Source organism: Vanessa atalanta, chromosome 2 (genome assembly GCF_905147765.1).
Source record: "Vanessa atalanta chromosome 2, ilVanAtal1.2, whole genome shotgun sequence".
Taxonomy (NCBI): Eukaryota; Metazoa; Arthropoda; class Insecta; order Lepidoptera; family Nymphalidae; genus Vanessa; species Vanessa atalanta.
This window is the reverse complement of record NC_061872.1, coordinates 5,505,121-5,532,902: the sequence shown is the minus strand read 5'-3', so window position 1 is coordinate 5,532,902 and position 27,782 is coordinate 5,505,121. Positions and strand designations below refer to the sequence as shown.

General features: G+C 34.8%; 2 protein-coding genes and 1 long non-coding RNA gene across 3 annotated transcripts; 1 reads left to right on the top strand and 2 right to left on the bottom strand.

Annotated features, from left to right (window-relative positions):
• Window positions 1-134: 134 nt before the first annotated feature.
• Window positions 135-1,562, bottom strand: LOC125072826 (histone-lysine N-methyltransferase SETMAR-like). Its single transcript, XM_047683535.1, has one exon. It carries the CDS (start codon window positions 1,397-1,399, stop codon window positions 563-565), a length of 837 nt encoding a protein of 278 aa, XP_047539491.1. The 5' UTR covers window positions 1,400-1,562; the 3' UTR covers window positions 135-562.
• An 890-nt stretch (window positions 1,563-2,452) lies between these two features.
• Window positions 2,453-27,347, top strand: LOC125075210 (GTPase-activating protein). The gene is made up of 16 exons (XM_047686901.1): window positions 2,453-3,004; window positions 13,429-13,549; window positions 18,612-19,416; window positions 19,497-19,612; window positions 19,749-19,941; window positions 20,037-20,185; window positions 21,085-21,301; window positions 21,746-21,949; window positions 22,140-22,283; window positions 22,683-22,777; window positions 23,335-23,445; window positions 23,696-23,835; window positions 23,955-24,093; window positions 24,273-24,466; window positions 24,613-24,745; window positions 24,828-27,347. The coding sequence occupies exons 1-16, from the start codon at window positions 2,920-2,922 to the stop codon at window positions 26,281-26,283; spliced, it is 4,302 nt and encodes a 1,433-aa protein (XP_047542857.1). The 5' UTR covers window positions 2,453-2,919; the 3' UTR covers window positions 26,284-27,347.
• LOC125075247 lies at window positions 22,567-24,459 on the bottom strand. Its single transcript, XR_007120182.1, has 4 exons — window positions 24,262-24,459; window positions 23,694-24,090; window positions 23,331-23,415; window positions 22,567-22,846 (listed from the first exon to the last, which is right to left on the bottom strand). It is a non-coding gene; the product is annotated as an uncharacterized LOC125075247 (long non-coding RNA).
• Window positions 27,348-27,782: the final 435 nt, after the last annotated feature.

The following is a 27,782-nucleotide window of genomic DNA, read 5'->3' as shown; positions in this document are numbered from 1 at the left end:
TTTATTATTAAGGTTTTTTAAAATAATATTATGCAAGAAAATAAAATAAATTAAACAATTAAAATACATATATTTCAAATAATTTTTTTAATGAAACCAAATTGATTTTTTATCCCTTTCTCACCATAAAATATACAAAAAAGATAAACATAGTGTGAAAGGCAGATGTCAGGAGATCACTTATCACATATAAATCTTTCTTTTATAGGCATGGGTTACCAATGCTTAACAAAATTTTATATTTGTATTTTTTTTATCAAACAATCATTTCTAATAAGCAGGGAAATTTCTTAGAATATATCAGTGCAGTATAAAATTAGTTCAACCCATGTCGGGTTGCGCTAATATTAGTCTACCTGTCAACTAGATGCACAGGTTGAAATTGCCTTATGAAATTGAACTTGCTCAATAAAGAATCTAAGTAACTATATAACAAATTTACTATTAAATAAATAGCCAATATGGGCCATTTTCTGATGTACTACAGTAACATAGACAACTCATCATTGGTATCAAACACTGGATTATCTAGAATTTAAAAATGTTTTAAAAAAATATAATCCTAGTAAATATCATATGGCATAAATCCCCTACATTTTGGACTTCTACATAAGCATATCTTTCTTTCATTCAAATTTTTGGAAATTGATTCAGTAGAACTAGTTAGATAACTCGAACCATAATCAAATGTAATTTCACCATTAGCACATATATCTACACAGCTAAAAAGGGCTAGTTTAGGTATGGGAGAATCAACTCTAACCGGTATTATAACACAATTAGATTCACAACTATGATTTATATACCTTCCAATATTGCCGAACAAGCTGGGATCTACAAATGTCTGGATAATGTTTCCATTAACATGTTCATTTAAACAAAAAATATAATTCATTTTACTATGTGTTTGATTATATGTTTGGCGACGTAAAGCCTCTGATTTTGTTATGACTTCTCCAGCATATTCACATACAAATGTTCCTTTACGAATAAATTCCCTTGTAAATAACCCTAAACCTTTCAAAATATTGTCACAAGTTTTCACAAACAGTGTATCTATTGGTCCTTTCTGAACAACCCTATTTCCACACTTTTCTGAACATTTGCAATGCTGACTGCATTCAATTATTGGGTAACAATGCAAACCTGTCGCTTCCTTTATTTTAAATGTCTCTAGATATTGTGATTCGATATGTGAAGTATAATTTGCACCACCAGAAATTTGAAGACAATTACAACAATCTTCTTTACATTTTACATTACAATCACAGTTATGTGTAAGTTGAGAATTAAATTTTTCTATTAAACTAATATACTCATTAGTTTGATCCTCAGGGCCAGGTATGTTTTCATCAACGTAAACAATGCCATCTTGCTCGTGTGAATTGTTATCATGCATAATATACAAAATACTGTATCGGTCTTAGTTATTACAACATTTATTTTTTAAAAAGACATAATTACAACTAGAATAGAACCTGCTTATAACTGTCATAACAAAAATTGACAAATAGCAATTTATCATTTATGACACATTTTAAATAAACTTGACACATGAAACGAGGCTCTATGGTTCAATGTTTTTGTCTTTCCCAGAAAATTTAAATTTTTAATAAAACATTTTATTGTGATCGAAGGTAAGTTGATTCGACTTTCTCATTTTTAATATTTAAAAAAAAAAGACTTTTGTTTTTTTGCGAATTTCTAATAATTATCTGCCTTATAAATTTAATAAAAAATAGTCAATGTAGAAAAACACTCAAATAAATTTGTAACGTTGCGCGAATTGTTAAAGTTGTTGTTTCTATTGTTATAAACTGGATTATATTTATTTTTTAACACATTACCTACTTTTTTGTCTAGTCCTTTTTATATAAACAAATTGATTAACTGACTAAACTTACTAATAAAATAATTATTAATACGTGTCATGTGGGCTGTAAGCACAGCATTATTCCTGATGTATATGAACCAAAGAGTTTATGAAGAGATAGTGGCAAAACATGTCCTTGTATGAAATGAAACTTACGTAGACACACTGCCAATATTTCATATTTAAGGCATGTCCCGTAAAGCTAGGGTAATAATAAATGGTAAATAACTCTAAGGAGTATGAATTTGTGGGGCTGATAAAATATCTTTCTAAGAGACTGATCCACGCTTTTTTATGTATGTTTGTTCTACGTTTTTACAAGAACAAACATAATAAATTACAACCAATCATAGACAATTTCTCTATTACAACCATAAATTTTCTCAAGAAGCTTGTTGTATTAATGCGTGAGTAACTAATTACGTTTTGGTTTTAATTACTCCTATTCTGAGTATGAATCTAATGTTTGAATCGAAGTATTATATTTTGTCTATACTTCCATGAATTTAAACCACGGACAAAAGATTGACATGGCTGTTTGTCACACTATAATTGTCAGTTGCTATAATGTATCGGCTGTCTGTCCATGAATCTTCTACCGCGCAGGCGCAGTTATGACGTGACGTAATTGTCCATTCATACTTTTTGTTCATTCAATGAGACAAATATTTTATTGACGAAGTGTTGTGTAAATCAAATTACAACTGTGACTGTCCAAGTCAAATCTAATATGAGTTATATTTTGCTTTATAATTCAGTGAAGTGAATATTTGTGTTTGCAAGGCGTAAAGTGCATTCATTGATAAAATAAAGTGCACATATTGAGCACATGCGCAATGCAACTAAAAATTCATTCGATTTTAACTGTGCTTCGAATCCTGAAGAATGTGGGGAAATAAAACTGTTTACATATTTTCTTGTGTTCATATCGGATCTGCCCAGTTACTTAGAGCTTGTTAAAAACAGGCTCAAGTAGAACATTACGACACTCCGGAAGTGGCGGGACAAGCCGGCCGAGGGGCTCGTTCCGAAAGAGATAACAGCGGATGAAAGAGATAAACAGTTATGGATTTAACATGGCGGACGAAACGCGTAAAGTGCGAGTAGAAGAAAGATTGAAAATTAAGATTGGTACGTACTATTTATAAGTCATTTATCAATACTGGTTGAGTTTTTATAGTGGACTAGATTACCTTAAAATAAATATAACCAATCAGATTTTGTTTCGAGTGATACGTGATTTGTTGTCACAGAGATGAACAGGTGGTAGGTACCTAAGAACTTTGAGATTTCCTGTCCAGCTAGCATTCATGGATATAGTTTTCAGAGTAGGTTAGAGATTAGTGCAAGGTTGGTGCAGTTGTAGGTTACTAAGTATGTACTTAGACAAGTTAACAGTATCAGACGGCCCTTTGTTTTTGTCGTTGATTACTTTGACAGTTCGTGTACAGTTTATGAATGAATGCCGTGAACACAATGAACTCGTGCTTAGATCATATTAGATTAGATATCTCTTGTATACTATTGTATTAGTAATATATTATCACATCATCCATTTTGCTATTCTGCTAATGTAATGTTTAGGTTTTGGATATTTTCGAACAGAAATAATTGGCTCAATAGCTTTTTTTTCTGTTTTTAATTAAATGTTGACTCAAATATTACTGTGCATGGGAATTTATGTATAAGACTGTCATTTGTTAAAAAAAAAATATTACTTTAAAATTGTACATAATTAACAATTTAATATAATTCAGATTTTTAGTTTTTCATACTTTATGGGAACCCCTTTTGAAGGAATTCCTTCTTCTATAAATTATTATACAAGTAGAGTGCCTTTTTTAAATACCTATCTATACTGTTAAAAATTATAACGAGTTGCATTGTATATTAGGATACAATTTACTTTACATTTTTACTTTTATTCTATATATTACAAGACAACTAAATTGCATATTGAGTGCTGTAATCAAAATTAACTAATTGCAACAAAAATACTTTTAACAAAACAAGTGAAGATAATACTAGTGTACCGAGAATTGATTAGTTCTTATGGTATCAACTTTGTTACATATTGCTATTGTTGCTACAATAATGGAATTCAAATAGTAGCCAATAAATCCATATTGCATTTAAGTTACCCAATATAAAGCAACTATGCAATAGATACTTTGGCTTGCTAAGTATATATTAAATTACCATTATTAGTATGTTTAATAAATAATTAAGATAACATTAAATTTGCATTGGAGAAGTCATTAGTATGCAAATGTATCTAGTACTTGATATCACTGATTATCAATATTTAAAATCAAATTACAAAAATGAATAGAATGTAGTGTTCTACACATACTAAAATAAAGAACTCGCTTAAATTACCACAGAAGGCAATTAAAACTTGAATCCTGGAATTTTGTTGTGATATTGGTACATCACATTCAATTAAATTCATGCATAGCAATAGAGATTTATTATTTGAAAGAAAATAAATCAATGTACTAGATTGTATTGTTACCAGAACTAAAAGTGTATGTAAAATTCTAGATGGAACAGGTTTAAAATTAAATTGTAAGATTTGACCATCAAATAACTATAGGTGAAATTAAAGCTTATTATTATTATTTTAAAATAAGTTATTAATAAATACAAATTATAACAAAAATAATAAAGGTTCTATTTGATGGTGTAAATATGAGTATAATGTAATTGTATTTAAACAAATTCTTATGCCAAATATCGGCATAATAATATGATTTCAATTGCTTCAATTAAATTGCTTACTATGGAGCAAAGCAATATTGTTTTAGTTTGTCTATGTTATGGTAGCTGCATGTGAATGATTGGGTGAAATTATTCTTAAGGTAAGCGATAACTATCCATCTAGGTCTTAGGCATTTCTAGCTCAGAATATATAAAAGCAGTACAAGTGCATGCCAGTCTTGGTTAAGTGATTTATTTCAACCAATCTGTTAATAATGAAATAAGACTTTAATAATACGTAACATAAAATTTTAAGATATATTTTTATTTATTTACCAAATTTTTCAAATTTCGAAACATATTTAAATACTAATTTAAATATTTTTTTAAACAACCTTCTTTCCACATTTAATTAATTAGTGTATAATTAAAATATAATTTTAACAGTTATTCACCTAATTGCTCATTTTAAAAAACAGATTTTGGTTCGTTTGTTACCAAGAAATAATAAGGTATTATTGTTATGATTTTTAGTTTAAGGGTTTATAATCATTGAATATGAATTTTATCAAATTTGCATTGCATTTCTCATTTTGTTGAAACATTGCCATAATAAAAGTACAGATTTGTAGGTAAACATAGTAATTATAATAAGAAAACTGTAAGCAGTAAAAAATAAATCAACGAAAAGATGACACATCCAAGTAAACCATTGTTAAGATAATATTTAACCTTTTTTTTCTTATAATCGCTCTTATATATAATCTGTTGAAATTACAATAATTCGTGCTTATCTGGAATCTTTTATTACAAACTAAAAACATAAATATATGCTTTCTTTTAATTTACATTTTTAAATAATCTTTCCTTTTTTTCAACTTGGCACACAAAAGAGCACTGTTCAAACTTAATTAACAAGTTTAATTAAATTTAAACAATCTAAAACAATGTTGCATCAGTACATCATTGTGTAATACCATAGCTCATTAATTTGAAATAGCAACAACTTATTAAAGTGTAGTAACTGTGCAGATGATTGATTTGTGTCGGTAGCGGCGCGAACACATAAATCCAAAGATAACACAAAGTGTGTCTGACGCGATAAGGGTGCAGTATGCCTTCCGGGGCGCGACCCTAGACCCTTTCAACTCGACTGTTAGATATAACAAACAATGAACCTTATATAATATTTATTTTATCAAAATACTATTCGAGTACGAAAGCTAAATGTTTAATTGTAATAATATTCGGTACGTGAGGTGAGTTTTACTCGCGACTTCGTCTGGAATTTGTATGTTTTCATCGACATGAAACCAATGACGTGTGCACGATGAAGAGTATCATGTGTAAATATACACGTATACTCTTGTCGTCTCCCTTTCTCTGGGATTGTACCAGACATAATATGTAAAAGTGTTTATAGTCTATTTTACAAATGATCTCGAACTGTGCGGGTAATCTTCAATTACTCATAATTACCTTATTATATTAATATTACCTACTTCAAAGTTAATCGATGAATTAATACTTGCGAAAAATATTAAACATAATCCTTTTCCTGTAAATACAGCTATTCCATTGTGAGCCTTTTTTCTTGTTGAGGAGCTTGGAGTTTATTCCACCACGCTGCTAAAATGCCGATTGGATGATAAAGATAATCTATTAAGGTAAAATTAGTATTTAAATTTGCGACGAACTATTATACTAACTTGCTAATTATTTTTGACCGTCTTGTAACTTTATTAGGAATTACCAGCGATAAATACAGCGAATATTTGCTTATGGTAACTTCCGCTGTGTCTGCACCTTATCTGTGCTACACCTTTGTTCCTTGCCATCGTTTAGTCCGGCTATCCAAATGGGCCGCAGTTAAATGAATACTATTATATTTAACGAGTATATGTACTAGTATATTTTTATAAGAAATATATAAATTCAAATTGTATGTATGTGTATTAAATAATATCGCTCGTCCAAGGAAGATCTGTATAACACGTATAATCGTATATTATACGTATAATCTTAAATTAAATTAACTAAAATCTATGCGACTTGACTAACGACAATGCTATCTCCTTTTCATGTGCATAACTAAAAAAAAACGGCCAATTGTGAATTGCACGAAGGGAAACACATCATCTATAATAATTTCAAGTGTCTAATTAACACTGCTCATGAGATACAGCCTAGTGACAGACGTAGGGTCAACGGAGTCTTTTTAATAGGGTGCCGTTTTACCTTTTGGCTACGGAACCCTAAAAAGCTAGCATATATACAGTTAATGTATGTAACCAAAGAAACCATATGAAATTATTCTTAATATTGTCAGTACAAGTAGGCAAAAGATAATTATCAGTTTAATTCGTGACTATAATAAAATATGCAATATTATTATTAAATATGCTGCATCATTCTTTCATAATGTTGCCATTATAGTAAACGTAAACCTTGGGAAGGGTTGCAAAATTAAATCTTGCTTATGATAGTAGTCGAATGCGGTAATGGAAAGAATATTTATATATTATGTTTATTGTACTTGTTTACTAGTGATGTGAGGTTAAACATAGGCACTTAGTAATTTGTAGTGATAAAACGAAGTATATTTGTCTGATAACGATGCAAATACAATCCGTTACTTATTACGGTTATGTTGTAGTATTTGTTCCGTTTGATTGTTGATTTATTTATTTTAATTATTGATAATTTTTGACTGATTGGTTCGAATTTAATTGCATATTTTTATGTTTTTTAAAATAAGTATTAATATCGTTTCATGTGAAAACAGCCGATGTTATTTTAATTAAATTTTAATTTTGCATATGTAACAGCACTTTGTAAAGTATCCTACGCGTTCTTTATAGGACTCATATCGAATGACTATGCAGGCCAAGGCTTAACTGAGATATTAGCCTACAATAGTATTAAACGTTGCGCTAAGCTGACTATGCGTCTAGTGTTAACGCCTAACAATATCATATTCATTCGGTGTTTTTTAATCGAACGTTTATATTATATATTAAACCTATAACTTGTCTTCTTCTGTTATCATTGTATGTAGTCTGTTAAGCTTAGACAGAGGGTTCCTAATTTAATAAAGACAGCTACTCCGACTTCCATCCGCACCTATGATTAAGATGACCGCCTCGGTTTGGTCATAGATTTATTTGCAGCAAGGTCCTTTTTTGTTGTTACACATTCTTAGTAGAGGTTCCGTAGTCAAATAAGAGCGTCTTTAAGATTGGAAATTTTGTAATCTTATATATTATACAAGCAAAACCATCGACAGACGTTATCTGTCTTTTATTATACAATAAATCCTTCTCCGAAACGCGATGCATCTTCAGATATAAGTTTTATATGTATCGGCTTAGTGAGGTAACATAAAAAGGGTCTAAACTAAACTATAAGTAATGGTTGGTTTTAAAGTTTCTTCCTACTAATGCTTATTTTATACATAAATTTACAATGAATTAAATCGTCTTATATGACTCATCATAAGTATAATATGAGCCTACTTGCATGAAGGTAATTTCTGTTTTGATAATTTCGTATATTGTGGTATGATTGTTTTTACCGAGTTTAATACTAAATTATGAGTTCTAATAAACAAAAGGGAATTGTTTATTGATAAAGATTTTACTAATTTGAATGATGTATTTAGTAATAATTTTGGTATATTTGCCCAGGTGCATGTAATAAACATTATTTTGTTTGATGTAGTAAGAGCAATCTTTCATAACACCACTATCACGACATTGATACTTTCCGGTATATTTGATCACTATCGCATGAATGCTTGAAGAAACACGAGTTGCAGTCAGCTAGCATATCCGCAGGGATAGTTTCATCGATAATTAATTATGTTAATACAACCTAAACCACTTTCCCTTGTGGATTAAATTGAGTTGAATTTCTTATTTATCAATAAAAGTTCGTCGTTTTGATATTTACGATATTACTTATAAATGTATCTTTTTATTTTGAATGCCAAATTAATGGAGATACAAGGAAAGATGTCAGTGTTTAACTAAACAGCGTTTATAATTAAGGCCGTTAGATCTAATCAAAAACTACAAATGTCCGAAAGTATTCTTAGTGAGTTGCATGTGTATCAAGGTATGTAGTTCAGCTTCAGAGGCGTAACGTAACGTATTCGGTACAACATAGTGCGAACCGATGAGTGACATGAAATCGTACGCGCGGTCGAGCGGCGGGCGGCAGGCGGCGCGCGTTCATAGGCGTCGTGCGCTGTGGTAGTTATCTGCGACACGCCACGCTCCGTGAATGAGGCGAACTAGCGTTTTTCATTCAGCGTACCCATTCATGGAAACTCGTCGCTCCGTTAATGAAAAACGCTCTCATTAATCTTTATCGATGCGCGCTCTCGCCTTGACGATTCCTCGCGTGGCTCACTATAATTCCATTCAAAACGACTATCAATGATAAGATTACGGTACACTTGTTTATCGAGCCGAAATATCGTTAGCTCGATGCTCCTACAATTGCATGAATTAGCGACTGGTATTTGCGAAATTGTTTTTGTAATTATCTTTGAGCGGGCGTGCCTCACGGGGCAACGGCCTCGATAATATATACGCAGTTATTACTAACCGAAATGGCTTAGTGATGAATTTACATTGAAGTGGAGAGATTTCGTTTTCATACATACACGTTTTACATGATTATAAGTTTTTAAAAAGTGTAAAAAAATGTGTATAGTTACGTATTGCCAACAATAAAAAATACACAGGATTTGTAGATCATTATCGGTTTGATATCATCGTTAGTATCGCTCGTCGTTATCAGATCCTTATAAAAAAAATAACTTTTAATTTTTAATTAATATTAGTACGTTTTATTTTTATTGTAATTGAAAAATTTATGTAACTCACCTTTAGATTGGGCCACTTGCTATACCTAATCATGTGGGTGAGGACCTAGATTCAAACCTGACTCCTATGTGGGAGGGAACTTTAGGTAGGTATCAACTGTATAATATTTACATAACTTTTAGATTAAGGATACATAACTTTTAGGGAATAAACCAAATTTCTCATTAATTTATCAAAGACTTAAACGCTCTTATGTGAACTTTTATAACGTAATATTCTAATAATTGAGTGCAGTCTAAATTGGATCGAGTGCAAGTGATTAGATTATAACGTCATCGTGTGAAGTGAGTAGAAGACAATATACCCATATATCAACTAGCCTTTTAGGAAATGTGGAATAATACTTAATCGTTAAAAAAAACAAGATTTCACTTTTAAACAATTTGTTTATCCTAATATAGTTTACATGTTTTATGAAATACAAGCATTAGTTATTTCGACAGTTCGTTATTTAAAACATTGCGTGCTCACAGTTACGATACGAAAACGTCTGTCTCTACAATTATGTAGCTTCGAAAATATTTGACTACACATTACAAACTCTCGATTTCGAAAGAGCGCGAGCTACGCACCAGTGTGGAAATATCATAATGACACTCGCTATTGTTGCCACAAAATACAAAGCAACTATACGTTTCCTCAGGTACCCATGGCGTTATTCAAAGGTCCCGTTTCACTCCCACGACCCAGTTCGATGGCGTGTGTTACCGTCTTGGATGATGATGACGGTTGTTTTTGCATCAACAATTATGTACAGTTTGTTGCAACTAGCTAGTTTCTCTCGTAGTCCAATTACGAATTTTGTGGGAGTGTTCAGTGTACCGACGATACAAGGTCTTTGTTTTGGCCCTAACAATCGCCGTAATCTCTCGGAGGCAGTAATTACGGGTGTAATGATGGGTGGCAATTTAGTCACAACGTTTAAGTGAAAGGCCGACTTTGTTATATACATACTTTCCCTTCCCCACTTGTTTTTAATAATATTTAGTTTATTTATTTGCTTTGAACGTAAAACAATACCATAAAAATCTAATCAAATAAATATATTTCAATCGTCATACTGATATAAATATAATGTGTATATTTCTTGACTTGATTTGAGGTTTATTTATGACAAATATTATAAAAAATCATAACAATTTGGTCTGTTAACTAATTTATTAAAAAAATAACGAAAAAGTTATGCGCATAATTTCTTTTTCTCTCTACTTTTATCATATTCGGACTCAGTGTATTACTATCGATTATAAATTATGACATGTGTCTGTACGTACTCCCATGCCATTGAAGTTATTAATGCGCCTAGTTTTAACATTAATTAAATAAAACGTCCACCATCTTGTTTTTCTTGTTTACTCTCATTCATTAATTCTTTATCAATTGTATTGAATCCTTACATAACATATAAATATATTTAAATATATGTACATATTTATGTTTACCTATTCCATACTATGTATTTATTTTCTTGACCTTAATGATTGCTGTTTGAGATCGTTTCTTCAGTGTGTAGTACTGACTATGTATGGCTCATGCAATACTCTTGACTGTATCGTTAGCGATGTAGTCGCCACTTGTACACCTCTCTGTCTTGCGATTTTATTTTTACGCAAAATGTTTGAGTGTTGTCTATTATGCGGAAGCAGTTGCAGATAAACAATGCTTTCGTTGGTATTTAATAGAAAACACAGGTTTGATGTACGTCATTTATAATACGCGAAAAATAAATGTTAAATACTTATCTAAATAGTATTACTTGATACTAGTTCTCAAATAGGGCTTACTTTAAGAAGAAAAAGTCGCTGCTAACGTTCCATGGACATATTGTATGGGCACGATGGTCACTCCGCCTCGCTTTGCCGTATAAAGCTATATCTGACGAGGTCATAGAGTGCGCACCGTTGCACAACGAATGGACCTTCTATTTTATAAAATTCAATTCCTTAACACAGAAATAGCGACCTTTAATCGTTCAATTGGAGTTAATTACGCCTGTCCCGTCACACTATAACTCATGGGTTTGCACAAATATGACGACATTTATTTTATAAAACAATGGTTTAAAAAAACGTGAAAACAACACATCAAATCGAATCTGTCAAGGCTAAGCACACGCCTGCTCATTAGAGCTAGAATTATTCGAATGTGGTCTGTTTAATTGCTTTGACAAGTTAAGTAACAATTTTATTTTGAAATAAATTGGAAGCAAAAAAATGTTTTGTAGAAAGTAGAAAGAGGAAAAAGGAGTATAGGTAAAAGTGTGTGCATTGTGTAATATTATTTTTTTATAAATGATCTTTACTAATTATAAATGCGAAAGTAACGTCTGTTAGCTCTTCACGCTTAAACCATTGAACTGATTTAGATGTAATATTGATAGGGAGATAGTTAGTCCCGGGGATAAATAGAGGTGACCGTTTGTGTGCTGTTAGTAAAATGTTATAAATTTCGCGCGATCAAAGCTATAATTTCAGCAAATTAATTACAAATAGCCATTAATATAAGATTTATGTTTAAACTAAGCTGAGTTGTAACTTGGAATTACTCGACTTCAGCAATTCTTTTATTAGAAGAAAATTCCACTCAGTACTATAGATTATATAGACGTTTTAATTGAATTATGTTTTCGTTGAAGATAATAGGAACATAAATGGATGACGACACGCGAACCAAAACGGCAAGCCAATGGCGCATGTAATCGGAGACACCTTGTTAGGTGACGTTCGGCATCGTATTCTATATGAGTTGGTGTCGTTTTGTACGCGTGCGATGAATGAATTGCTTTACTATTAGTTACGATATGTAACCTACACGCCACTATAGTCTATTCCAACCATACGAGGACAAAAGCCAAATTAACAAAATTTGACATCGAATGGTCGAGAGCTTGGATAAACTTTGATATTTATTATTTCGAAAAAAAAAAACGTTTTGAACGTCGACGACACTGTAATTTTGGAATTAAATTTAAAGGGGATATAATTAGATTAGTGGAATAATGTTTTATTATAAATAAAACATATTAGTCGAAAACTTTTAGTAGTGCACGATGTAGCTGAGCTATTAGAAAAACGCGTGGCATACGTAAATCTAAGCTTTGTTTATTTTTATTACTTCTCCGGTTGGAACAGACTAGTTAATACCTATTACGACTAGTTTCATAATAACGTTGTACCCGTGCATTAGTTATTCGTTATCACGTATTCATCATACATGTATATCCTGACAGTTATTACGTACGGCATCTATAAATAAATCTATAGTGATATTCTCCAGATTCGCCGAAGTAGGACGCAGGCTGTCGGTCTTGAGCCGGATGATTAAAAAAAAATATTTGCTTTATTATTTTTGATTATTGCTAAATCTAAATATAATTTATTCATGTAGGTCCATGCGTTGACTTTTGATTCGTGTTTTTTTTTACAATATGTTTAGTTAAATGTATGTCTTACTGACTTACAGTAGATTACTAATTTTGAGCGTTTTTATCATAGGTTTATTATTATTATCAATTATCAACTATTAGTTCTTTAACTATTATTGTTATTACATATATAATATTAAAACTATTATATTAATAAATAATTCCCTTTGCTTGAAAGAGTTTATTTTAAGAAGCTTTTTTAGTTCTTACTTTATTTAAAAAGTATTCTATAGCCTGTTTGAATCAAAGAAGGAATAAAGATAAACAAACTGTACATTTAATTTTAACTACTTATTATAACACTTTAGTTTTACTTCCAAATTTCAGATAGGTAACAACTTCGTCGACATTTGAATTTGCAATTTTTTTCGCAAATCTAGTAATTATTAGTATGATTATTCAGCTCTCGGCCAATGATATCGCGTCAATTCAATGTCAAATGTTGTTTATTTGTATTTTGTCCTCTTGTGATCGGAGCAAGTCGTATAGGCTACGAAGTATTTGTAAATATATTATAAGATGTATTTTATTTGTGATAGGTGAAGCTAAGAACCTGCCCGCTCGCAACAATGGCGCCGCCTGCCACCGTGACATATACTGCGTGCTGTCACTCGACCAAGAGGAGATATTTCGCACTTCCACTATGGAGAGAACACTTAAGTGAGTAACGTAAATTCTTTTTGTATATTTTTTTATCTATGTAATACGACGAACGCATTGGTCACCCAATGAGGACCTTCGCCCATAGACACTGGTATTGCGAAACGTAAAATGTAAACTACTTCTTATACATCTTGAATGCGGTGCCAGTCGTATATCATGTGCTTGTTATTACAATGAGTTCCATTTAAATCGGATAACAACCATCAAATCAAATCAATAAAAATCGATATATTACTATTCTATTACACCTCAACAAGAAATTTTGACATCGTTGTGTGCTACCATTGGTTTGGAATGTGAATTCTACCAAAAATATTACAGAAAAAAACGAATGAGTTGAGTTTTTAATTACAAATATATATACATTACAATCTATTAGTTAATTCACCGTACATTATATTCTGGTACAGAGTAATAAAATTAAATCTTCTCGGAAAATGATACAGAGTATTGAGGTTTGGTTGTAGAATTCAAGGATGAATGGGTAGTGCCACTGGTATCTAGTATATAATTCTCTATTTATTTATAGTCTGTTGTTAAATTCACACATTTTAATCTCAAAAACATTAATATAGTTCTTAATTTAAAATGAAAGTAAAAAACAAATCTAAATATAAAATAAATTATTATGAAATGTTTTTGAATGAATTATAATGAATATGACTTTTCAATATCTGTCGTGTACGTGCATAACGGTCGCTTTGTGCTGCTTCCGGGCGCTGTTCCGGTTTTATCGGGTGTGAAACGTTACTAGCACATTAAATTTAGGGAGCAAACACGAATAGTGGGTCAAGGTTCGCGTCGTTGTGAATGGTTGTCAAATTATACGTTAGAAGCACTGAATTAAGAATAATTAGAGTACGCTAACGTTTCCCGCCGTGTCGTTGTGTGTGTGCTTGTGTGGAATTTGGCACACTATTGTTTTCATTCTTCCTAAAATATATGTCATTTGCAAATGTACCTGGCGTCCGTCCATAACCTCAATTGTTTATTAATTCGTATCGCGAAGTAAGCACACTAACGAGCTTATTGTATCTTTCGAAACGTCTTCAGCGACGATTACTTAAGCATTACGAACTATATGTACATATTTACAGTGTATATTGTAAACAAGAAAACGAAATTTACTTGAATATCTTGTCACGTCAATAGTCTAAATTTAAAGCGGGTGAATTGCGAAGCATGTCAAATTATTTAATAATAGTATAGTAAAAAATAAAATATTTCGAGTACATTTCTGTCACGTATACGGATTTGGCAGGTAATTGAAATTTTCGTTTTAGATGACAAACATACCTTTTTTTTATTATTTACATCATTTTATCATTTATATATCTTTATCAAGGAGATATAGAATTACTATGTTTATTACTACGAAACATATTATTTGCAATCTTATCTGCTTTAAACCGTTGGGGTATATTTCTTTACAAGCTCGCCAATAGATCTAGATTACAGGATGTAGTCGACTGTAATCGTCCATCGTTTCCCTTTTCCTAAATCTATTTGAGTGTAACGAATTTGATTCTCGAAAACAATAAACTTTGTCGCTTTTACTTTCGTTGTATTTATAAAGCATTCGTCGTCCATGCAAAATTACTTCCGTTCCTTGCACATGCATTAAGCGGTGCGTGTAAATTACTGTTAATGGCTACGTTAAATATTGTAGGAAATATTAACTTCTTAAATATTTTCTTCTTCTTCTTTTTATAATTTTAGTAAAAACTTATGATTTATCGACTTTTTACACTTATTAATTACAATATATATATATATGTAAATTATCTTTTCAAATATAAAATTGTTTTTAATTTCGTTAATATATTTGCATTCCTAATTACATTCATGTGACTAATGAGCTCGTAGGACGTGCATTAATTCAATGAGCCCATCGCTTTTGAAACTTGACATTCATATTTGAATTAACGTTAACATTATGATATGTCCACGATTTACAATCGCAGTAAAAGTAAAACTGAAATTAATGTAATAATTGAATCAGTTAATGTCAACCTAATTATCATAACCGCTGTTTATGCTTAAAGTCATTACAATATCACAAAAAAATTTTTAATTGAACAAAACAACAATAAAGAATGTACCCCAAACATGTGAAACTGGATTGTAAAGGATTTAGTAAATAATATGCGTGCGATAATTTTGGAAAAGGGAGGGTTCACGCAGCCAACGAGGGCGGTGCGGCGTCGCGCCACGTCCCGGATGCATTTCCGGCGAGCGTGCGTCGGCGCGGAACGTCCCTTCCGCTACACCCCTCGCCATTCATTTTTGGAAATGAATGAGACACTCGCTAGCAACGATTACTACTATGCACTTTACATAAAAACCCCATGCGGAGAGGGGAAGTAACTGAATCATAATAAACAGACATTTAAACCTGTTGCTGTTGGTACGCCTTGTTGTTGAACTGTTATCTTATTACAATGTAATTGTAATGTGTATTATGTATCAGTAATGTAACACATTTTAAATAAACCATTATTTTTCGAAGAAGTTATCGCAATTTATTTGTTCAAAATAATTCACTTTTATGTTTATTTTCTTAAAATAAGCTTAGTATTTTTATAACAACTAGTCTTCTGTTTATTTTCATATTATTGTTGACAGTTGTCAAAGAAATGTATCGTTGTTAATTGATTAAGCGGAAGCTAGATAATGATTTGTGACCCCAAAGGTGATCAGGACGCTGCGGCGGATATCGAAGGAAATGTCACGTCACTCAGCGAGAGACTTAATGGGTTCTTTGTCTCGTGATACCTTATCAGCTCTGACTTCGAACAGCCAACTGTGTAACACTGCAGTCTATGTAGGGCCGTTATCACAACGTTAATGATCGGTACACCTCCAATAACATCCATTGATAGTTTCTTAATTGATATTACTAAATATATAATTGCGTCACTATTTAAAAAATATATGACTCGAACTTTTGATGAAAAAGTAAGTTAAAAACTTTAGTTTGCATTAGTCGCATTACTGAAAAGATATGAATAAGAAATAAACGAACTTAATCCTATATTTAACTTAGAACATTCATCGTATGAAGTCATTTCCAGAAGCCGTTTCATGTCGAGAACGTCATAAAAACCGATCCGTTCAAATCTCATAGTGTTGCTGCATTAGCGGAAGCTTTTAAGTGATAAATTGATGCCGGAACCTCGTGGCGCGTAAAATGATCATCGCTGCGTCAAAACGGACGGCCGGCACCGGCAGTCGACGACTTTAAGTGCATTGCTCTGTTCCACGTACCGTCCATCCTTTTTGATTATTGAGACCGCGCTAAGAGGTGTAGGTGTGGTATGTTCCAATTATTGCCTGTCAGACGTGAGAAATACTTGTTAGCTCGCTTTAGGATGTTTCACTTAGTATTTCGTATGTGACTCTCGACCAGTGCCCAATTATAAAATCTAACAATTAGGCCGCCGTGTGGAGTTTAAATCTGTATTCGTTCTATCCAAGACAAATACTTGTAAATTGTTATAGCATGGATGTACTTTCTGGATTATTATTATATGTACAATATCTGTCTTACAATCTTTATACTTAGTTATATTTAGCTATCTTAGGGATCTTTTCTTTTTTATTAATCTGATAGGTGTCGTAATGAGAATTAAAAAAACACCGCATTTATTTATTATAATATTCGTGTAACAAGTTATTTCTATAAATCATAGCTGCTATATATTGAATCGCGTTCTTTAACTTCTAATTGGAATAAAAAAAGAGCATGCGTGTGCGTTGCGCCTGCGCCGCCCCCTCTCAGCTGGTGGCAGTTCCGCCTCCGGTTTATAAATATTAGTGCGGCGCCGGATGCCCCAGCGACCCTGTTTTATTACACTAGTATGTTTCATACTTATTGCAATACAACGATATTTAAACATGAATTGTTTCTTGTTCTTACAACAAATACAGTTAAAGAAAATTTTATATTACATGTGGTCGTCTTATTATTCAATTGTGACTTAGATCAGCTGTTGATCGCTTCAAGTACACTTCAAGTACATTGTTACCAAAATGTTTGACTACTAATTATTTATCAACGTCAAGTTGTCATCCGTATGATCGATTATGATGCACGGCGTCTTCGCCATATAGTGTGATGCATGCGAATTTCATAATTAAATTAGTAAAATCACAATAAACATACACGGTCATGCGCGTTGAATCTTCGCAATACTAAACTCGACTTGGTATGGTGTTATGGACAGTGTAAACAATTCGTCATACTTACATTGTTACATTCGCGGCGTTAATTTTCATAATAGTCTTTGTGCGTTTAAATTTCTGTGGTATCACAATAAAGGCGAGTGTCGAAACTTTCACCTTTGTCGTGAACGATGCGAGCCCACGCATATCCGTGCCGCGATGATTATCATGTTCACATTGAAGGGATAGACTGCCATAAACACTTCTCACTTGTTTGCTTTCTAATGCTTCCTTACATAGAAAAAAAGATATTATAAATCGCACTTCATGATATCCATCATTTGCTTGATATCTTGCATTAAGAATTAATATTTGCTTTTTAGTACTTACCTATTTGAAATATAATTAGCTATTTTCAGGAGGAGACTTTTGATTTAAATCTAATCTATTTAACGAAAGCCTATATTAAATTTGTCCGGTTAAAGTATTTTAATGGAATGTATTTTAATGGAAAGCGTCAGATATGATGCGCTCAGAACATGAAATATTGATAAACAAAAGATCGTCGCTAAGAAATTAGTACGAAAACATAACCCCCGATAATTGTGTAAATAAATAAATAATAAGACATTTGGATGTACTTAATTTGCGAATAAATAAATACATGTAACGCATTCAATCGGTTAAATTTACATTAATGACATAAACTATACATATATTATATAAGTATATAATTTATAAATACAACACTTGTGCGATACTGATAAGAAGTTAGAGAACTCACTTCGAACAACAATCATTACATTTCGATAACTCTCTGCGTTTAGTTGGATCGGTGTAAATACTACATAGTTATGTGTATATTATATGTTTCTCATTGAGTACCTTGTTGCAGCCCATTTTTCGGCGAGGAATTCCAGTTCGAGGTACCGCGAAGATTCAGATATCTGTCCATATACGTGTTCGACCGTGACAAACATCTCAAACAAGACAAAGTACTCGGCAAAGTTGCAATCAAACGAGAGGATTTGCAGCGATACAATAATAAAGACCACTGGTTTGCTCTGCGGCCAGTGGACGCAGACTCAGAGGTACAGGGGAAGGCGTATATTGAACTCACTCTCGAGGATTCGAGGAAACGGTTGCGAATGGATCCGAAACCGCCCGACCCTGATCCGAACGCCGACAACTTCTCGACGAAGACGAAAGCTAATAATCTCACTAGACTATCGGAATACTGTAAAGAGAGCATGAGGTTCGGATCGTGCTCTAGCTCAACGAGCAAAAAACTTCTCAGTTCTGTTTCGACGGAACCGTCGCTAGCCCTGTCGCGGTCAGAGAGTTTAAAAGATCGCGCACAATGGGCTGTGCGGACGAAACCTCCGATGCATGCGATGTCGGAATCCGATGCATCACCCACACCCACCGCCGCCGACTACTGGTCGGACCCAGAAAGACATTGTGCCGCCCGCGTAGGACCTGACACTTTAAGACTACGAGTATTAGAATGTTCAGAACTTACTACAAAAAACGGTCAATGTGACCCCTTCGCTCTCGTTACGTTATTGTATTCAAATGGACGACGAGTCGAAAAACGCACAAAACCCAAAAAGAAAACGGTCAATCCACAATTTGACGAAATTTTTTGTTTCGATCTAGTAATGGAAGCCGATCCAAAAGATAAAGATGGCTCACAAACGGTAAGTTCATTAATCTGATATGACTATTAGAACAATTCAGTCGTGCCAGGTGGAGATTAACTAATCAATTCCTCACGCAGGCCGGAGTAGCTTGTGAGGCGAGGGTGTCGGTTTGGCACGACGGGGCTACACCTGTGTTCCTTGGCGAAGTGCGATTACAATTGCGGCAGCCTGCACCTGCTCCCCTCTGCGCATGGTAAGAATTCAATAGTTATAAAATCGTAAACATTTCAGACTAGCCAAAAGGTACCGTGATGATATATTTAAATAAAACTGTGAGACTAACAAAGTGCTTCGAATTTCATTGGATTCTAAAAGTATTCCCGCTGCAGGTTCTTCCTCACGTCGCGCGCGGGCGGCGCCCTGTCTCGCGGTGCCACCCCGCCGGGCACGCGGCTGTCGGCGGCGGGCAGCGCCACGCTGGGCTCGCTCCGCCTGCTGTTGCAGTACACTGTTGACCACGTATTTCCGCTGCACCACTATACACAACTGGAGGAACTATTCCTCAGGAGCGTCCATCAAAAGGTGAGATCACTGTTGTGAACTTTTGTCATGTTCCATTTCGATAGTAAGCTAATTTATATACTATTTATGTCATAATAAAAATTATATTTTTTTAGCCAATCACGACATCGGCTGTTTACATTCTCGGTGAGATAGTATCGAGCAAGACGGATGCGGCTCAGCCGCTGGTGCGCCTGTTCACACACCACGACCTCATCGTGCCCATCGTGAAAGAGCTCGCCGATGCCGAGATATCTGTCCTCACGTGGGTTTAATTACAATACAATTATGTTATGTAGTGAAAATGGAGAATAACACAATTTAGGCAATTTTATCATTAGTACATAATTGCTTTCTAAAAAAAACTTTTCCTCTTATTCTATATTCAAAGAAGATTTTTTTTAGGAATTCATTTCAACGTAATTAAAGGTCTTTCCATATATTGCGAAATAGTGTCCCATCACTTTTTTATATAATGACGGCAAGGTTAATAGTCTTAATAAAACATTGCCCAATACTTTAATAATACCCTTCATACCCACGATCGTAAAAAAGCTATCGTCACAAGATAATCACTGTCGTTATTACAATCTCAAAACAAATATATTTGTGCAAGCCCGTTCTCAGGTAAGCTATCTCCTAATGACATATCATTAAGCGGCCGATGTATATCTAGAAGGAGAAATAAACTTTAATGCCCATAATAATTATAATCATGAAGAAATTACGACAGGCTTCACAATACAATGTGACGCTTTTGTGAGAATTTTTAGAACATTTTGGTTACAGCAATAATTACCTTGACCGCTTACCTTTTAACGATGTATATTTCTCGTTTGAATTTCGTTTTTTAAATTTTTACTATTCAATTATTTAGCTGATATTTTTGTTTCTCATTAATGAAACATTTTATCAAAAAAAAAAATCCAGTTCTCTTTCTTGTATCTGCTCTATGTACTTATTCATTGATAGTACAGATCATATCTTAAATATTATATTGCACAAGTTAAATAAACAGACCATTTTGTATATTTATACCCGTAAAAATATTTGAAACTTAACGTAACAAGTTCATCCTGACATCCATTCGTATTCATAATGATATGAATAGTACATAAAATAAATATGAATGTTTTTAATTCTTATAATTCGTCCGGCTTCCAGTGACGCGACGACTATCTTCCGCGGCAACACGCTGGTGTCCAAGATGATGGACGAGGCGATGCGGCTGACGGGCGCGTCGTACCTGCGCGGCGTGCTGCGGCCCACGCTGGCCGCCGTGCTGGCCGAGCGCCGGCCCTGCGAGATCGACCCCGCGCGTGTCAAGCCCGCCGCCGCCGTCGCCGCCAACCTCGCCAACCTCAAGGACTACGTCGAGCGGGTATGTACACCAACGGACGGAAATCCGCGACCCGAAAGAGCGCCCCTCTCTAGTCGCGAGCCAAAGCTGCCGTTCAGGGGTGTAAAAATCTAAATTGACGAGACGAGCTCATAGTGTTATTTAGTTGTAATTTAACTATTTTGTAATTTTTGTTTATAATAAAAATGTGATAACCTTACGGCAATGACGAAAAGCGGCATTTCGTGATACATCATAGGCGATGGCCCAGTGGTAATATTTCTTTACGCTGTGATATTACCGTCTGATGATAGTCTGTGTTAACGAGCTCGAGAATAGGTCACATCCGATATCCCGAGCACAAGACATCCTATGAGTTCATATTGCTTGGTAAATCAGCCTATGGGTAATGTTGTACCAGAGGACGTGATGAGATATCGATATCTCATAGTCGTCACAGACGCCGCTAATCGCAGCCCCGCGCAGGTGTTCGCGGCGATCACGTCGTCGTACGCGCAGTGCCCGGCCGCCATGTGCCGGCTGTTCGACGCGCTGCGGCAGTGCGCCGCGCGACACTTCCCCGCCAACGCGGAGGTGCGCTACTCCGTCGTCTCCGGCTTCATATTCCTGAGGTTCTTCGCACCCGCCATCCTCGGACCGAGGCTATTCGATCTCACCACCGAACAAATTGTAAGTTTTGTTATTATTTACAAATATCATTGCTCTGTGGACAGTACTGATTAATAATAAACTTTCTCCTATCCGTAAGATACACCATTTTATTCTTAAAAAATGTTTCCGATTCGATTTATACAATATTCTATAATGAAAAAGATTCAATGAATATTGTCCAATAACCAAGCTGATTCCTTGTATACAGGATCCCCAAACAAATCGAACGCTGACACTCATCTCGAAGACGATTCAGTCATTGGGCAACCTTGTGAGCAGTCGCTCGGCGCAGCAAGTTTGCAAGGAGGAGTATATGGCCGAACTCTACCGCAGCTTTTGCACACCCAGACATGTTAGTATAATGTGTTATAGTATATTAATAAACGAACACACATTTTGACCTTCTCATGATTATGATATAAATACATATTTGTAATATGCACGGTAATATAAGTTATTGTCCTGTATTGTAAAGTAGCCAATAGAAGATTAAAGTATTTTATATTTACGTTAATATGTGTTTGCAGCTGTTAGTCTAGTTCACATGTATAAAGCTAGTATTATAACATTTTTCCACATCCAAAAAAAAACTACAAATGTAACAAAATATATGATTTATTTTATGGTTATACAAGAAACTATAAATAATCATTACATGTAAAATATAATGTATTCAGGACACATAATTACAATCAAAACTATGTTTTATTTCGTTATTGATATAATAAAACTTTATGCATTTTTTGTTCAGGTGCAAGCAATAAAGCAGTTTCTGGAAATAATCTCTACAAGCTCGGACACGCAAAACAATAACGTGCAAGAGACGCCTGTTCTTCTCAAGGAGGGGTAAGCATTCAAGACACTCACTTAACTCTCCCACTATAATCAGCACTTCATTTTGTCTTCTGGAATGTTCTGTAATCGAAATATTATCGTTTTGTTTATGCATCATTCGGAAAAGTTATGGGTATGTATCTTTGATTTCGATTCGTTATTATCAGCTTGATTTTGCAAGCTAATATGTTTTTATAAAATAATTTGATTGATTTGTTACTCTTAATTTAATTATTGATTTATTTGCTTCACTTTCAGTTCTATGTATTAAATTATTTTTCGCTTCCTTTTCATATGAATTGAAAATGAATACATCGAGATCAAGTCTGTACAACATATTACCGTTGAATAAATATACCATAATTAGTATGAGTATTTAAAACGGGATATTAACCATGTTTTTTATTTTTATTTGGTGGATACTGATAGTAATAAAAATAACCATGTTTATAAAAAATCTTATATATCATAATCGTTGACAAAATAAAATAAATATTAAAGTATAGCAAATTATAGGTTTAAGGGCGGTGCTTATAATAATAACTATATCAATGGGCTTGCGTACACAGGACTATGATCAAGCGGTCGGAGGGCGTGCGCGGCGGTGCGGGCTCGCCGCGGCGGCGTTGGGCGCGCTCGGCGCACCCGCACTGTAAGCGGAGACATTTCCGACTCACTAGGTAAATTGTTCAATATATAATGATAAAATCGATCTCGATATATAATAAATATTTCTCTGTATATTCTATGCATACTTATATAGATGTATTATAAAAAAAGTGTCATTATTTCAATAAAACTTATACCAAAGTAATCAGTATGCTCATGACATAGGATTTGTCACCGGAATAAATTATTCCCAGACGGTAGGTACATACCCCTTTTAAAATTATATTATAAATCTAAAAAAAATTCCTACATTAATTACAGTGGGGAGTTGTCGTGGTCACGCTGCGGTGCCAAGGGTTCGGGCGCGCATCGCTTGGCGCTGGCCGGCGTGCTGAGCGTGGCGCCCGTGGACTGCCCGCCCGCAGGCGCGCCTCTTGACGCAAACAACATATTCCAGATAGGTGAGAATTACATATGGCATTAAATTCAGTTAAATTCTTCTTCAACATATATTCAACGATACATAAAGAAATTGAATACTCTAAAAAAATAAAAATAATTGAATCGAATTATCCGTCAGTGCATCGCGAGCGCGTGCTGTTCGTGCAGGCGAGCAACTGTGTGGAGCGCGCCGAGTGGCTGCGGCTGCTGTCCGCGCTGTGCCGCCGCTCGCCTGCTACGCTCCATGCCGGCTATTATGCTGATTCCAAGTGGACCTGGTAAATATCACTTAACTCTTAAAAATATTGAATATAAAAACTGAACAAATCAACTTTCTTATGAAAAAAAAATCGAATTCCAAGAATTTTTCTTGCGAATAATTTACAAATTAAGCATCTGTAAAATTTTATATTACAGCTTAAGAACATTGAAACTTTAAATCGTACTTTATCAACAGCTGTGGACGATCAGAGCCGGATGCAGAGGGGTGTGGCAGCGGCGTGAGTGAGAACGCGGAGGGCGATCGCGACGCCCCGCGGGGCACGGCCGCGCTCGCACTGCGACTCGACCCCGCGCGAGACCTGCAGCGACTGCATGCACAGCTCGTTGCACACGTGCACCGACTAGACGAACGCCTGCATCGCCCACCAGGTCAGTTACCGCGAACTGCACATGTGCCGAAATTGATCTAATTTGCCTACTGTCTATTCCGCTCCCTATCTGCGAGTGACATACTAACTAATTAATTGCTAACTTTCGACCATATGATAATGTTTTGGTGTCTTCTTGTATTTCAGACGATACAAGTCCGGAAGAACGCGAAGCTGAAGCGGTAACTTTACGTGAATTGCAAAAAATTATGTTTGATCTCGAACACCGCCACTGTATATATCGAAGATCGTTAGCGAGAGAAACAAAATATGGAAGCAAGTGAGTGTTTAAATAAACTGTACTTTATTTATTAACACAACAAATAAAAAATATATATTTAATGGTTAATGTATATTTTCAGACAAGCCCCAATAGGAGACGATAACTATCTTCACCTAGCAGTAGCAACGAATAACGTCGATAGCGGTTCCTTTTTCTGGCGACCGTGGCGTGGTGATTCTTCGCCTACCATCGATTTAGATGGCAAAACGCTTCCCCTCCAAACGTCAAATGACATTTGCTCAAGTACTGAGTCATTGAAACTAGCACGACACGGAGACGAGCGCTCTTCTGGCAAATCCAACAAGTCCACTGGTAGCGGATATCTCACCATGTCCTGCATCAAACATGAACCGTCCGAGGATAGTGATGCTTCGACTGAAAAGCCGGCTCGGCCACCTAAACCCGCGCGTCTATCTCCTTCGCGCGCGCCTCTTGTCTCGCCGGTCTCGCCGCTTTGCGAGTACGTCGATGTCGAGCTAAAACCGCCGCTGCGTAGACCCAAGCCAGATCTCACACCTTCCAAACGACCTGAACATGATATCTCCAGTCGTTGTAGAGAATATGAACTAATGGCCAACTTTATGAGCCACGCACATACATCCGACGACGATGCGCCACCTGCTGTTCCTCCTCGTGGAAATACAGCGTCTCGAGTGCGTTTGCAAGCTAAACCGTTAGAAATCGATGTTACGAAATCAGATGAACACGCAACTTTCAGACACGAAGTTGTATGTGGATCGACCACGAGTCTTCCTGAAGGTACCACTTCGGATGATCGAAGAAATCCGTCGGAAGGCGCTGATGTTCGGCCAGCTAGCAAAATCGATACTGTATCAAATGACGATAGCCTTCTTGATGAATTGCAACGAGATACATATTGTGTTTTAAAAGTTTGTGAAGATGAAGTACCAGATTTCGACCCATGTGATATTAAACCTGAGGAACCTATCGATATCAAAGAAAAGGAAGAATATGGTATGTTTTCAAGAATAAGCTTGCAACGGAAATCAAACCCTATTAAAACACAATCGAGCTCGATAAAGCCTTTAAAAACTTCAAATTCCACGTCAAACGTACAAGACGCTGGATCTCATTCCTCTCGCCCTCTCACCGAAAGACTTACACCATTTTTTCTAAAGAAGAAACCTAAGCCACCGGAGGATTCACAAACCTCCAGCAAGTGTACGAGAAAAGAGGATAATCTGATCGGAAGATTGACTCCACGATTTGGACAGTCTCGCTTGTACAGCCGTGGCCAGTCGCTGGAGCTTGCGCCGCCAGAGAGTCGGACGAAACGCATCGAGCGTTCGGCTACCACAGTCAACATCCCGACGAGACCTATAAATTCTTCGATCGTGGCAAATCTTAAGTTTCTGACATTGCACCGATACGGAGCCCAAGACGACGTGCAGTGTCACGCGTTTGTGCGCACTGCGGAGCAAGAGGGCAGCGGCGCGGGCGCAGAGGGCGAAGAGGAGACGTGGCGTCGTCCTCGCGGGCCGCTGCTCGCCGCCACCAGCGACATCAGACTGTAGCGCGCGCTCGTAGTGATCTTGCGAGGAAATTATCTCCGTTTATGTTTCTAGTGTTAACTCAAAATGGTGCTGAGCGCGGTGATGCGGTGATGGTGCGATTGTAAATTATTTGAACTATGGTTGTATTTATTGCTATATTTTTCGAACTTCTTTTCGTCGACCTGAAGTATGTGCCTCCTCTAGTTTGTAGTAGTATTTTTTGGACGAGTGTATCGATATGGTCAAATAAATGATATGATAGCGTTAATACTCAAATGGTGCCAAGTATTTTGTGACCCCGCCCTATCGGCGGTTGGACTCTCATTCCTCTAGCACAGTAATACTGCGGAGTTAAATATAAATATACTAAAGAATTATAATAGTTATTTTTTCTGTGATTGGTGTTTAGTACCCAAGATTGAATCTATTGACACAAAGTACCATACTCTATGTATTTGTGTATTATATTTTATGTAAATTTTAATGTAGAATAATAGTATAGAGCATCAAAATAAAGATTCCTTCCGAGCACCGATTACTGTAATATAATTAAATAAATTTTACTAAAAGCTAACATTATTCGAAATAAATAAATTCTTGCGTAGTCAGGAATTAAATAAACAGTATAATTGTGTATATGTGATATATCGTCCTCTCTTAATCTTAGATTAGATCATTAATAGATTTGTATTTGACATTGGTTCAACATATATTGAGAAATGAAGCAGTTCAGTTAAATATTCTTAACTTCTGGTTTTAAATGACACTGCTCATGAGAAGTCTTGCACGTCAATTTAATGTACTTAAAAGAATTGATATTGTTAACTTTGCTGTCATGTAACTAGAAATCTGTTAATTGTATTGAAAATGAATATTCTAAATGTTATGATATGTAACGGCCTTAGCATTTCAATCATGCCTGCATCAATGGCCTTTGGGAACACCACACTTAATCTGTGATTCACTTTACAAACTCAGCTGATATTTTATAGTTATGTTTATTGTACAAAAAGTTACTTTTTATTAAAAAATAAACTATGCATTTTATTTGACTACGAAAATGTCAATTTTTATCTGGTTTAAGCTTAAATATTAATAACAACAAACAAAACTAAAAGTAGTTACAAAATTACATTGTTGTCGTATGAATTAAAAAAAATAATTATAAGAAAAAATATGCAATGTACAAATTAATATTTCTTTAAAATATATTATTATGTTATTTATTTCACCTATTTCACTTTGTTAATAAAATTACAATATAAGTTCAAATTTATTTCTGTGTAATTATTTCTTAATTCTACCGCCAAACAGCAATACTTAGTATCGTTGTGTTTCGGTTTAAAAGGTGAGTGAGCCAGTGTAACTACAAGCACAAAGGACATAACATCTTAGCCACCAAGATTGGTGGCGAATTGTTGTGATGTAAGGAATAGTTATTATTTCTAACAGCGTCACTGTTTCTGGGCGGTCGTGAATATTTACCATCGTGGCCCATTTGAACGTCCGCCTTGATACAT

What these genes read in the sequence shown, in the direction of transcription:
- LOC125072826 (XM_047683535.1), bottom strand. Translation starts at nt 1,399, where the DNA reads ATGCATGATAACAATTCACACGAGCAAGATGGCATTGTTTACGTTGAT.
- LOC125075210 (XM_047686901.1), top strand. Translation starts at nt 2,920, where the DNA reads ATGAAAGAGATAAACAGTTATGGATTTAACATGGCGGACGAAACGCGT. An exon ending in ATCTCACCACCGAACAAATT is followed by an intron (nt 21,950 to 22,139) that starts GTAAGTTTTGTT and finishes CCTTGTATACAG; the next exon opens with GATCCCCAAACAAATCGAAC. An exon ending in GCTGATTCCAAGTGGACCTG is followed by an intron (nt 24,094 to 24,272) that starts GTAAATATCACT and finishes CTTTATCAACAG; the next exon opens with CTGTGGACGATCAGAGCCGG.